The 14,318-nt window shown below is 41.5% G+C and overlaps 2 protein-coding genes across 2 annotated transcripts in view; both read left to right on the forward strand.

Moving 5' to 3' along the window:
- Window positions 1-14,318, forward strand: part of LOC308460291 (uncharacterized protein) — a 226,847-nt gene that overhangs the window by 60,538 nt on the left and 151,991 nt on the right. Inside the window, exon 13 of the mRNA XM_080976430.1 lies at window positions 4,558-4,745. Coding sequence (XP_080832556.1) covers window positions 4,558-4,745 — 188 coding nt within the window. The remainder of the gene's footprint in view (window positions 1-4,557; window positions 4,746-14,318) is intronic.
- Window positions 6,129-12,232, forward strand: LOC308460454 (vomeronasal type-2 receptor 26-like). Its single transcript, XM_080976892.1, has 5 exons — window positions 6,129-6,192; window positions 7,679-7,742; window positions 9,357-9,584; window positions 10,516-10,642; window positions 11,232-12,232. Exons 1-5 carry the CDS (start codon window positions 6,155-6,157, stop codon window positions 12,128-12,130), a joined length of 1,356 nt encoding a protein of 451 aa, XP_080833018.1. The 5' UTR covers window positions 6,129-6,154; the 3' UTR covers window positions 12,131-12,232.

Here is a 14,318-nt window from a genome sequence, read left to right on the forward strand (position 1 = left end):
AGAAAAAGTGAGCTGCCTGCTCCGACAAATGGCTTTTGGCCTTGTATTCACAGTGACTGTTTCTTGTGTGCTGGCCAAGACTATCATGGTGGTTCTGGCCTTTGTGGCCACCAAACCAGGATCCCGAATGAGGAAGTGGGTGGGGAAAAGACTTGGAAGCACCATTGTGTTGTCATGTACCATTATCCAAGCGGGCATTTGCACTTTGTGGTTAGGAACCTGTCCCCCATTTCCTGATTCTGACATGCACTCTGTGATGAGGGAAATCATTCTAGGCTGCAACGAAGGGTCTGTTGCCCTGTTTTACTGTGTCCTGGGCTACATGGGCTTTTTGGCCATTATCAGCTTTGTTGTGGCCTTTTTTGCCAGGAAACTGCCTGAGAGCTTCAATGAGGCCAAATTCATCACCTTCAGCATGTTCTTGTTTTGTAGTGTTTGGATCTCATTTGTTCCAGTGTACCTGAGCACCAAGGGGAAATACATGGTGGCTGTGGAGATCTTCTCAATCTTAGCCTCCAGTGCTGGCTTAATGGGTTCCATCTTTTCCCCAAAATGCTACATCATTGTGTTAAGACCGGATCTGAACAGCAAGGAGCAATTAATAAAAAGGAAGTAGTAAATTATCCTATCATCTCTGTTTTTTGTTTTATCAGAATATGGACAATATATTCTCTTTCTCCACATCGTATCATGTTGTATTTTATGTTTGTTATTGGCTGGTATTTTCTGGAAATCTTCAAACATTTTGATTTATGTCCTTTGTTACAACTGAAACAAGTAACTGTTATGGATTGAGCTTTGGTTTTGGTCTTTGAGCAGGACATATAGCTTGAACGATTGGTTTTTCAGTACTGGTTACAGACTGCTCTCCTTGCAACACATTGTAAAAAGGGGAAAACTCCAGAGAGAATTAAAATATGGCAGGAAAGATGCCAAAAATAAGAGATTGTCTTCAAAAATCTTCAACAGAAAAAGCTTTTTGTTCTTATGGTTTGGGAAGGGGTGGAAGAAGGCTGGCGGGGCCACACGTTGGACTACCGTGCTTAAGCCAACCAGGCCTTAGGGCCTATTTCCCACAGCACAAGACCATGTTCATCCTTGAACCCATGCAGCTAAGTACATGGATTTCTGTACAGTCACTGTGACCTTGATGCAAACATGCACCAGACACTCAGGTGGTAAGCTGGACTAATTGATGGCATGCAGGTATATCTATGAACACAAATGAATGGGGGATGGATCTAGTAAAGCTTTAGGCTGTGTCTATGTGTATAATAAATAAAAGCATATTCAGCTGCTGTGAGTACTCCATTCCTATTTTCAATCCTGGGAAATATTCCCTGATTAAACCTATCTTGTCTGACTGTTCTCATTATCTATAAACATAAAAAGAGTTATTTTGAAGTGATTCTCAATATTGGAGGTAGCCCCACCAGATTGCTGTTTGGGATATAGGTGGCATAGGAGGACAATGAGATTTAGTAATAGAAGTAACAGATGGATACCATGTAACATAAAAACTATCCCATTTCTCTGTACCCTCAATGATTCACGTAAGTTGGGTCAGATGCTTAGATAACGCTATGCCCCAAAAGATGTTGCACCTTCCCTCCTTTGTGCGCACAGAACCACCACTTTCAAATACTAGCTAGTTCCAGCCATACTGTAGCCAGTAAGACAACTAATAATCCTCTATAATGAATTCCACAATTATTGCCAGGTCTGATTGAGCAATAATCTCACTTATATCTAGAATCAGATATAAGTAAAGAATTTGGCTGGTAATTTTTATTCTTGTTATATTATTCCCTCCCATCCCACCAACTGTTTTTGTTTTTACTCTGTTTAGGTCCATAACTTCACAATAAAGGATCTGTATTTTCGATCCTGTGAAGGGGGTGTAATCTCTTTTTCCTCCACCCTGCCCCCCACAGCTCCAGGTGCAAAACCTTGGAAATTACACCCCTTTTGGTGGCACATATATTCTTTATGTTCATTTGCATGTGTGCGTTAAGAGGTAAATTGAAGTGTCTCCCTTAGAAGTCAATAGAACCTGTTAATTTCTATTTTACCAGTTTCTCATTTTGCCTATCTTAAATTTAGTTCTCCACATTTCCTTGCCACCAACACAAACCATCTACAAAACTCAGTGCCCTTCACCATCCTTTTGTCTTGGTATAATTGTCAGTAAACTAATAAACAAATGGTCAGGTGGAAAATTTAAGGACATTAGATTAATCATTTGCACTGGTCAGATGAAGCATTTCAGCACTGATAACAGACTGACCCACTCTTATTTTCTTCCTCATTGCAGTTAATTCTGCATGCACTTTGTTGTCCCATAAAGGGACAGAAACCACTTCAAATGAAACCCCACAAACATGTTTTTTTTTCCATCCGTTTGATTTTCTTGATGCAAAGAGAGATAGTTATTATCTAATCTGTAATTATCACTTTTGTCATGACTAATTCTCCCTTGGATAATGTCTCAATAGATTTGCAGAGAATATCAGCCAAAGTCTAAACATGAGAATATAAAAAACCCTACTTGTGATTCTAAGCAAGGGAGAGGGCAGAGGAAGAGGCAGGATTTTTGCTTCTCACATTGTCAAGTTGTAAGATAGAATTTTAATCTGTGAATTGGTAGTCAAGTTCTGTTTCTGTCAAGGTAGAATATTTTACTGAAGCTAAGGTTCATGTTCTAGATGGAAATGAGGGTGTCTGATTAGAAAGAATATTTGCCCCAGTATGTTGTTGTTTTTTCTTGTGCCAGTTCTCTTTCATCTGCCACATTTGGTGTGCAAACATACCACGAGTTGCACCATTGATGATCTTTCCAGGATCCCACATGAATACTACCAACCTGGTGATCTTATTGTTGGTGGACTTGCTTCTCACCTCTTTTCTGCTTTTGACAAAGAAGACTTCAAAGAAAGGCTAACTACCCATCAACTTCTTAATACCATGTAAATATTGCATATCTCAAATAATCATCTGGAACAGAAACATTCCCCAGCTTTAACCTTGCTTACGCAGAAGCAAGCTCCATTGATTTTAGTGGGATTTACTTCCAGGCAGGGTGTGTGTGTGTGTGTGTGTGTGTGTAAATTGGTAGTCTACTTCTGAATATTGAACTTCACCTCAGAAAGTTTGGGATGAGGACTCTTAAAATCTTGCCTCTCCTTCTGAGGTGGATTTCTAAGAGCCCCAGATGTTCTTATCCATGTCAGGCAAGATTTACAGGATACTTCTAGTTGAAAATGTGTCACAGGTCTGAAAATGATAAGAACTACTCCATTCAGTTAGGCTACCTGCTTCTCAGCATTTCAATACAGCTTTTCTGTTGGATCAAATCAGTAACTGTATATAAATGTTGCGTATATGTCTATGCTTTATGTGCTTTCAAAAGATTTTAAAGGTCTCTATTGATGTCAGTGTGTGGCTGTCAAAGTTGTGCTGTTACTGTGGTGTGGGCCTGTTCAGTGATTGCTACTTGGTGATAGGGGAAGAGAGGAAGGGGGAAGAGAGACAATTGTGTTTCATATTTATAGAAAGGGCCTGGATCAGGTACATTCATTCTCAATAGCCTGAGCAACAACAGACTGTAATAGGCTGAAGGTTCCGATCAGTGAAGAATGACAGTTAACTGTCAGTTGGTACAAGTCATGAGTGAGGTTTGAGGGAAAGACCAGAGAAAGCTGAGGTGAAAGTTGACAAAGAAGGTATCAATATTAAGCCAATTATCCCCAGTGTGTTAATAATATCTTGTGGTGAAGATTAGAACAAGTGAGCTGGTGTCTATTTTAGGCTGTCCAGTTCTTAACAGATGAATGTCATAAAAGCAGATTTTTTAAATGAGCTCAACTGAACTTTGGGGTCAGAGACAGATTAGTTCAGCTGCTAGTTACAATTTGTGATTGAATTGGGCAGGAGTGGCGGAATAGGGAATCTGGTCTGAGGTAAAAGCCTTCAGAGACTGGCCTCAGCAACAGCATCTCTGGAATCTTTAGAAAGTGTCATCAAGTACATGTACTTACTTACTTACCTAAAGTAAGTATCGGTATTCCCTTATTGGAGAAAGGGAGGGAATTCAAATCAGTTCATATTTAAACATGCACCTGCTAAAATCTGCCTAAAGAGATGACGAAACACAGCTATCATTTGCCATTCACACTTCTCCAAATTTTGCAGTGCAATTCTCCAGTCATGAAATGTATCCAAAAATACATACACTGGGATAAAGTGTCCAAAAAAATGCATATATTAGTGAAAGTGGTATAGAAGTATACAAGTGGAATGCAATGCACTCTTTTAGGGGAAATTGTTTTGTAGATTTGTGTTAAATTGTGTTAGAGCACAATTTGCATGAAAATGTTGAAGAATTGTCATGAGGTCCTAATTTTTTAAAAATAAAATTGCATAGCATATCTCCCAAGAAATCAGCATAACATTCTCATTGCAGTGTTGTGCCAAAGAACTACCAGCATATCCTGGCCTTGGCCTTTGCTGTCAAGGAGATCAATGAGAACCCCAAGATCTTACCTAATATCACCTTAGGATTCCACATCTATGACAGTTACTTCAATGAAAGGATGACCTACCGGGCTGCTCTGAACCTTCCCTCCACATTTATGCCCAACTACAAGTGCAACACCCAGAAACACCTGGTGGCAGTTATTGGGGGACTGGACTTTGATACCTCCCTCCAAATGGCAAACATCTTGGGCATCTACAAGATTCCTCAGGTAAGATTCTGCCTTGGAGACTTCATACTCATTCAACATGATCTTTTCTGTGAAGAAAGGTTTCATACTATAGAGAAATAGTTGTGAATGACAAAGGAAGGTGGCCCTGCCTTTCACAAAAAGTGTCCGGTACGCTTTGCACAACTTATTAAAATGTGTAGCATAAAGTTGTTAGGTAGTAATTCCCCCCCCCCAAACAACCAAAACACAAACAGTGAAAACCCCCAGGCAGCTGATACATTGGGTATACATAATCAATAATAACATTCAAATCAACCATATGTACAATTCCATATACCTTAACACTCCTCCCTCCACAAGGTTTATTTAACTTTTAACATTTTAATTGCCCCAAATTGTTCAAACCTGCCCAAATAATTCAATGTTTTCTCAAACCAATCCTCCTCCTTCTCACTGACCTTGAACCCTTTCATTTTATGTATCTTCACAGTTAGATATTCTAAGATTATAATATTTTTCAATTTTTCCCTCCATTGGTTCACCCCTAGCTCTTCGGCATTTTTCCAACTACTCGCTATAACCTGTCTGGCTGCAATTATCATCATTAAATTACCCATTTACATTCCTCTTTTGTTTCTAACTCGGTGCTACTCAGGCTAATAAGAACCATTAATTTAGATATTTCCACCTTCCTACCCACAATTCCCGATATTTCTATACCAATCTGTTTCCAGAATTCATTAACTAACGGACAATCCCAAATTGTCAGGTAGTAATGAGCCATCAGCAGCATTTAAATAGCTCTGCTCTAGGTGGGCTTTCCTCTCCCCCCTTATTAAGCACATTGGCAATTTTTCTCTGTTGGAGGAATGAGTAGTGTATGTTCCATGCCTCCCCTGACCCCTCTAACTAGTCTGGTGTCTCAAGTGCAGTGGATGATATACTTGAGTTGGTTTCTATCTCAGGCAGCAGAATGTCTTTGACTGGGCTTGGCCTCACTCAATGATCCAAAAAGTGTGAATGGTATGGGAGAAGGTGGTCCTTTATATAAATCCTTAATATAAATGAGTTCCTGAAAATTCAGGGGTTTTAAAGGCCAATACTAGGACTTTGAATTGAGACTGGAAGCAATCTGACAAAATCCTGGCAGCTGTTTTCTGTACCAGCTGAAGCTTTCTGCCCCTCCTCCCAATACAGGCTCAAAACATTTAATTCACCTGCAGGAGATACTGATAGACTTGTGGGACCTCTCCGCAGCCCACTGTAAATTGGGGTGCATATCAAGAAAATATTAAAAAGGGAACCAAAGAGCCATCAATAATCTTGTGGTGAATTTCTCTTGAATGAATGGGTGCCTGTCAAGTGCCAGAAAATACCATTCTCCTATTCATTATTACTCAATGGCAAATCACCACACCACAGAAAGGACTATAGAGCACCTGCAATGAATGGAGAAGATCCTGGGCTCGATCCCTGACATCTCTAGGTAGGTCATTGAATGTGTCTTTCCACTCAGTGTTAACAAAGCTGAGCTAGACTGATCAATGTTCTGACGTAGTTGTAGGCACCATGCTGTGTTCTGTCTTTCCCTCCACTTTTCTGGCTGGAGAATGAACCAACTGGCAGTCAATTTCCTGAAACAAGGGAGGTTGTCCTGCTTCCATATGAGGTATTTAGCTGTGGGATGCTTTCATTCCCAGCAGTAGGAGGGGGAGGTAGCAGCCATAGTATGCGGGGAGAGGACAGCACCATCCACTGAGTGCCTGAGCTACAATCAAGATCTTTGTAGGTCTCAGGATGCTTTCCAGACTGTCACTATTTCAATTGCATATCAGCAAATTCAGGTTCTGCAGTTAAAGGTGATTCAGAATTTGTGAGCCAAACTACTCCCCCCCCCCCCAAATGATGGGAAAATGAACAGGAAATGTGGGATAACATTTGCTTGATGCAACATTGTCTAAGCACCTCACAAGAAAATCATGATGTCAGCTATTTATTGAGCTATTTATCCACAGAGGCTATTTATTGAGCTATTTATCCACAGAGGCTAAATGTGCCACCTCTCCCAGCTTTCTGGAGCCTGCCCCTCTGAGGAAACGGTCTGATCTTGCCTTCTAGATGAGCAGGCAATGAATGCACATTTACAAACTCTGCCCCGTTATTTCCTTTTAGCTCACTTATGGCTCCTTTGCTCCAGAGGATGCTGGTCAAAGCCAATCCACTCCCTTCTACAAGATGGTGCCCAATGAAGCCCATCAGTACACTGGGATAGTTGAGTTACTTCTGCATTTTGGTTGGACGTGGGTTGGCTTGCTTGCTGGAGATAATGACAGTGGAGAGAGATTTATCCAGGACCTGAAACCTCTGCTCTCCCAAAAAGGCATTTGTTTGGCCTTCTGTGAGAAACCCCCCAAAACCACATATTTGGCAGACTTTTATGATGTGCAATCTGACTTCATCCAAATCTATCAAGTTATTATGAAAAGTAAAGCAAAGGCTGTTGTTTTCTATGGAGAAACAAAGTCTATGATTGACTTGAGAGAAATAGTAGCACTTGGAGAATTGGAAAATGTGACCATGACACCTGAGGGCAAGGTGTGGATTCTGACAGCACAGCTGGATTTTGCAGCATTAACCTATCAAATGAGCTGGGATATGCAAGTCTTCCAGGGGTCCCTCTCCTTTGCAGTTCATTCAAATGTGGTACAAGGATTCAAAGCTTTTCTTCAGGTCCAAAATCCTTTTGAGGCAAATGGAAATGGTTTTCTTAAGCAGTTCTGGGCACAAGTATTTCTCTGTTTATTTCCAAACTCCAATACAGACGAGCAGGCCAGTGGAACCTGCACCGGAGATGAAAAGCTGGAAGATCTCCCTTCGTCTGGTTTTGAGATGAGCATAACTGGCCACAGCTACAGTCTCTATAATGCTGTCTATGCCATAGCACATGCTCTACATTTCATGTTTTTGTCTAGGACCAAATATAGGGGAGTGACGGAAGGAGGGGTGCAGGAGCTTCAGAAGCTGCAGTCTTGGCAGGTAATTCCTTTCATGAGATACATTTTATTGACCTGGGCAGTGATATGTAGAACAGTACCCCGAAAATTTCTGAGCACTTAGTATAGGACCCTTGTGTGCAGAGAAGGTGCTCATGAAGGAGGATTTGATCCTCCACTGAAAGACAGGCCTGTGCAGAGCTCTGGGCAGCCAGGTACACTTGCCCTGGGAATAGGACATCTAAGGTGGTTGTGTGGCCCCATCAGGGGCCTGCTGGACTCAAGCTATCATGTCAAGAATGCCCTGTGCCTCTCAACTGCCATGGGCCTCAGAGAAACATTGCACAGGTTTGCTAAGAGGAGAAAGGGGGACTTGGCAGGAGGAGGCAGCTGGAGCTGGGACAAAATGTGTCTGGAGCTGAGGAATTGAGCTGGGGAACAGCAAGTGCAGCACTCACAATGATTGTCCCTGACCAGTAAACAACAAACAAGAGGACTTTGTTGTTGTTGTTTAGTTGCTTAGTCGTGTCCGACTCTTCATGACCCCATAGCCCAGAGCACGCCAGGCACTCCTGTCTTCCACTGCCTCCCGCAGTTTGATCAGACTCATGTTGGTAGCTTCGAGAACACTGTCCAACCATCTCGTCCTCTGTCGTCCCCTTCTCCTTGTGCCCTCCATCTTTCCCAACATCAGGGTCTTTTCCAAGGAGTCTTCTCTTCTCATGAGGTGGTCAAAGTATTGGAGCCTCAGCTTCAGGATCTGTCCTTCCAGTGAGCACTCAGGGCTGATTTCCTTCAGAATGGATAGGTTTGATCTTCTTGCAGTCCATGGGACTCTCAAGAGTTTAGCTCTCTCTCTTTTTTCTTGTTGCAAGAAATTTGGGCAAATTTCCCTAGCAGGCATTTAACAATGGCAAAACATGCAGCAAATAAAAGCATTTAAATATAGACTGTATAACCTTAAAACCTTCCCTTTCCAGTGAATCCCACACTATCCCACTTTCCTAATACACAGGTTCAGTAAGTTATCAATTGGTTTACTTGTTATCTTCTTGAAAGGTCAGATTTGTGTGCTTTTCCGTACAGCAGCAGAAAAAAAGCTGAACAGGCAGTATGACATAGTTTGGTTACCACATTGCAAAAGTTCCTAAACTGGATAAATCTTTGTGGTGGAAGGGAGCAGCTCAGAGCTCCACACACAGGGAATTCTGAGCAGAACAGAAGACTCTGTTGCCCCTTTCCTCACTAGATGAGCGGAAGTGACATAGGCCAAGCCTGTCTGGACAGGCTTAAAGCATTAATCAGACTCAAGCATGTTGGTTAAATATAAAATCAAATAACAAATAGCTTTATTGGCATCACAGTATAGAACACTTAAAATCACTGGGATAATTAAAAGGACAAATGTGAAGTTGTCGAAGGTCATAAGGTCACACTGTGATTGTGTGCACTTATATATTCTGTTTCACCCTGTCTGTTCCCCGAAGGGATGGTTCGTTAGGAATCCTTCGGGTAAGCATTCTGGTTACATGAGGCTGGTTACCCCACAATTCTCTTGTTGAGTGAAGATGCAAACAGTTGGACTTGAAAGCCATGGGTTTTTTCTTTTTTCATTTCATTTCATTACTTCATAGTGACTATTTTTCTTCCAATGCAGCTCCATCCCTTCCTTAGGACTGTCTCCTTTAACAACTCTGCTGGAGAAACTGTATCTTTTAGTGAGAATGGAGAAGTGGATGCTGGCTTTGATATTACCAACACGGTCGCTTTTCTAAATGATTCCTTTGTGAGAGTCAAGGTTGGAAGGGTGAGTGTGGAGGCTACCCCAGGCCAGAAATTCTCCATTGATGACAACAGAATGGTGTGGCACAGAAGCTTTCACCAGGTGGGCCATAATTCCTACATCCATGAGATATTAGAAAATAGAATGTTGTTGCACATTCTGAAGGCAGCCTTGTAATGGGAGGTTTTAAATGTTTGACGTTTTGCTGTGTTTTTATTATGTTTGAAGTTGCCCAGAGTTGCTGGGGTGACCCAGTCAGATGGACGGGATACAAACAAACAAACAAACAAACAAATTTTCTTCTGCTTATTATTACTAGGCTCTTACCATGGGCCAATTAGAGGAGGGCACGAGGCATTGAGTGTGGAATTATCCACCCTACCACCTTACTGTGTTAGTCGTCTTGACTGAAGTTGAGCAGGCTAGAATGCGATAAGACCTCGCCTGGGAATTCTCTGTAACTGTATTTGGGGCCAGGGATGAATTTTTCCCGCTGACTTACTGGCCCGCCTGTGGGTTTTCACCTGCCTCATATTGTCACAAGCATTATTTTTTTACATGTGCTATGATAGGAAAATGGAGGCTGGAATAGGTATTCCCTTATGAATGGAGACAATGGGGGCAGGGCTAGTGAAGATTACCCCCCTCCCCTTCCTAATTTGAGCCCTCATGCAATTTTTCTGAATGCCTGAAGCGGGCTCAAAGATGATGAGTTTCAGCATTGTTTTTAAAAACCACAAATAGCAAAGTACCGCATTTTCTCCGCAGCATAAAAGACACCCCCTGATTTTGGGGACTCCGATTTACGAAAATGGGGGGAGATGGCCCCCATGTATAAGATGCCCCCAAATTCCAGACATTATTTTTTAGGGGGAAAACCTAGTCTTATACACAGAAAATACAGTAGGTAGTTTGTCTTTGAGTTTCGAATAAGTAGTTTAGTATTTTCCTACGGGGGGGGGGGGGGAAGGAAGTCAAAAGCGCTACTAATTTCTGTGAGTTAAACTGTTTGTGTGTTCATTTAAATGGGCAGGTTCCACCCCTTTCTGAGTGTAACCCAAATTGCCCTCCTGGTTCCAGCAAGGAGAAGAAGGAGGGGGAGCCATTCTGCTGCTATGATTGTGCCCCATGTCCTCAAGGCAAGATTTCACCCCAGAAAAGTAGGTGACACAAGATATATGCTTTTCAAACATAAGTCATGTTAGAAGTTGTTGAAAAGGTTAAGTAAATAATTGGTAACATATTGTTTGTTTGGAGAACCACATGTTTTTTAGAACAGTACACATTTGGGGGGGTGGGAAACTGTATTTTGGTTCATGTACTGGTTCAAGGATTGCAGTTTGGATAACTTTCCCATTTGAATGTCAACAAAACCAAATTTCTCCTCCATACCTTTTGGCAGACAGCCCCCATAAAGGAATATGGACATTGTCCTAAAAAGACAAGGTTTGTTACCCATGAGATAAATGGACCGTTGATCTGACTGAGTATAAGATGTCTTCCTTAATTCTTATTCTGAACAATTATAAGGATGATTTTTATTTGTAGTTGCCACTCTTGTCCGTCTAAACTGCACCCCAAAAAGCCTAACACACAGTACTGAGGTAGGGTTCTTAGGCATCAGTTTGAATCTGGTTTATCTGGAAATATCTGTGATACTTCTAATTTAACATTATGAGTTCTATACTTGCAGTATTAGTAGTTGCTCTCCAACACATCCAAAATCTGAATGTATTATTTTCTTTCCAGACATGGTTGACTGTGTTGCATGCCCAAAGGACCACTATCCACACAGGAATCAATCACAATGTGTTCCAAAGACCATCAGCTTCCTGTCTTTTCAAGAGCCTCTGGGGATGAGCTTAGCATTGTTTGCTCTTTATCTCTCTCTCCTCACACTGGTGGTCCTAGCCATTTTCATTAAACATCAGGACACACCCATTGTCAGAGCAAACAATCGGGACCTCACCTACACTCTCCTCACTTTCCTCCTGCTCTGCTTCCTCTGCCCATTGATCTTTCTCAGCCCTCCAGAAAGAGTGAGCTGCCTGCTCCGACAAATGGCTTTTGGCCTTGTTTTCACAGTGACCGTTTCTTGTGTTCTGGCCAAAACGATCACGGTGGTTCTGGCCTTTGTGGCCACCAAACCAGGATCTAGAATGAGGAAATGGGTGGGGAAAAGACTGGCAAGCGCCATTGTGATTTCTTGTTCTCTTATTCAAGCAGGCATTTGCACTGTGTGGTTAGGAACCTCTCCCCCATTCCCTGATTCTGACATGCACTCAGTGAAGAGAGAAATCATTTTAGGCTGCAACGAAGGGTCAGTTGCCCTGTTTTACTGTGTCCTGGGCTACATGGGCTTTTTGGCCATTATTAGCTTTGTTGTGGCATTTTTTGCCAGGAAACTGCCAGAGAGCTTCAATGAGGCCAAATTCATCACCTTCAGCATGTTCTTGTTTTGTAGTGTTTGGATCTCGTTTGTTCCAGTGTACCTGAGCACCAAGGGGAAATACATGGTGGCTGTGGAGATCTTCTCCATCTTGGCCTCCAGTGCTGGCTTACTAGGTTCCATCTTTGCTCCCAAATGCTACATCATTTTGTTGAGGCCTGATCTGAACAGCAAGGAGCAGTTAATAAAGAGGAAATAGCAAATATAATCTCTCTTTATTTACATCATATAATTATGCTGTATTCTATCTCTTACAACTTTTATGTGCAATTCTTTTAAATATCCACTATTGGCCTCTTTACAACAGGTGTCTCCAAACTCTTTTCTCCCTAAGATTCATTTGGAATACTAAGAAGCTATGATGAGTACCACAAAATTTTGATGCCTGACATGAACCTAGAGGGTAATTGATTAGGAAGTGGCCAAGGAAAAACGATATATTTAGAGGCAATTAAAAAACAAACAAACACGTGTCATTCCTTTCTAGGTTATTTTCCCATAAAGAAGGTTTCAGTAGAGTTGCTGCCTCATGATTAACCAGTGCCAGTGATTTCAGTACAGCCACTCCACACTTAATTGGGGGTTATGTTCCAAACATCAATGAACATCTGCTGCTCTTTCTCCATTCCAGATCCAAAATACTACAGCAAAATAAACACATCTAAAATGTTGAGGGCTGGATCGAGGCTGGAGTCTTTGGAAAACTAAAAAACTCTAATAGGTACCGCAAAATATGCAGGCCTGACTAGAACATCCAAGGGTGATTGATTAGAAACTGAATAAGATTCCCCAAGAGAATCTCACCCCAGTCTTTAGCCTGTCTTAGTATAAATGTCATTAAATTAATGAACAGATGTTCAGGTGTGAAATTTTAGCTCAGATTAATCATTTCCACGGTCAAGTGAGGCATTTCAGCATTGATGGCAGTGTATTCTACATGCCCTTCTGTTGTCCCGTAATGGGACAGAAGCCACTTTGAATGAAACATCAGAAACATGGTGTGTGGTTTTTTTTGGTCATCTGTTTCATTTTCCTGATGTAAAGAGAGCTAGTTATTATCTCATCTGTAATTATTACTCTCATAATTACTAACTGTCTCTTGGATAATGTCTCAATAGATTTCCAGAGAATAAAAGTCAAAGTCTAAACATTAGAATATAAAAACCCTTCTTGTGATTCTATGCAAGGGAGAGGGCAGAGGAAGGGGAAGGATTTCTGCTGTTGTCTACATTGAGTTGTAGGATAGGATCTTGATCTGTGAATTGGTAGTGTAGTGTGGTTCCTGTCAAGGCGGAATATTGTGCTGAGGGTTCTATTGAAGCTAAGGTTCATGTTTCAGATAGATGTAAGGGTGTTTGAGGAGAAAGAATATTTGCCTCAGCATGCTATTCTTTATTGTGCCCCTTCTCTTTTATCTGCCACATTTGGTGTGCAAACATACCAGGAGTTGCATCATCCATGATCTGTCCAGAATTCCACATGAATACTACCAACCTGGTGATCTTATTGTTGGCGGCCTTGCTTCTCACCTTTTTTCTGCTTTTGACAAAGAAGACTTCAGAGAAAGGCTAACTACCCATCAACTTCTTAATACCTTGTAAAGACTTCATATGTCAGATAATACAGAAACATTCCTAAGCTCTAGCCAGGCTTACTTAGAAGCAAGTGCCACTGGTTTCAGTGGGATTTACTTCCAGGCAGAGGTGGTGGTGGGGAACTATTGCTAAGCTGAAGAGTTACCTAGTTAAGATGGAAAGCCCTTCTGTGTTCTGAATATTGAACTTCACCTCAGGAAGTTTGGGCTGAGAGCTGAGAGGTGGGGTTTCAAGACCCCCAGATGTTCACATCCAAGTGAGGCAAGGCTTATAGGATATTCCTAGTTAAAAAGATGTCACAGGTTTGGAAATTATGAGAACTACTCCATTAAGCTAGGCTACCTACTTCTCTGCATTTTGATACGCGGTTTTAATTGGATCAAATCAGTACCTGTATATAAATGTTTTGTATATTTCTGTGTTTTGTGGTTTAAAAATGCTTTCTATCCTCTGTTGAAGGTCTCTGTTTATGTCAGTGTGTGAGTGTCAAAGTTTGGTGTTTTTGCTCTTAATGTTGTGCAGACCTGTTCAGTTATAGCTACTTGGTGATAGGAAGACAGGAAGGGGAAAGAGATTCAATTGCATTTAATATTTATAGGCAGGGCCTGGAACAGGTACATTCATTCTGCTTGGCCTTGGGAACAACAGACAGTCATTGGCTGAAGGTTCTGAACAGTGAAGAAATGGCAGTTAACTGTCAGTTGGGAGAAGTAATGAGTGAGGTGTGAGGCAAAGACAAGAGAAAGCTGAGGTAAAAGTGGACAACTGAGACTTAAATAGTTAGGTATTTAT

The sequence above is a fragment of the Podarcis pityusensis genome, assembly GCF_964106645.2.
Source record: "Podarcis pityusensis genome assembly, chromosome: 13".
Classification (NCBI taxonomy): domain Eukaryota; kingdom Metazoa; phylum Chordata; class Lepidosauria; order Squamata; family Lacertidae; genus Podarcis; species Podarcis pityusensis.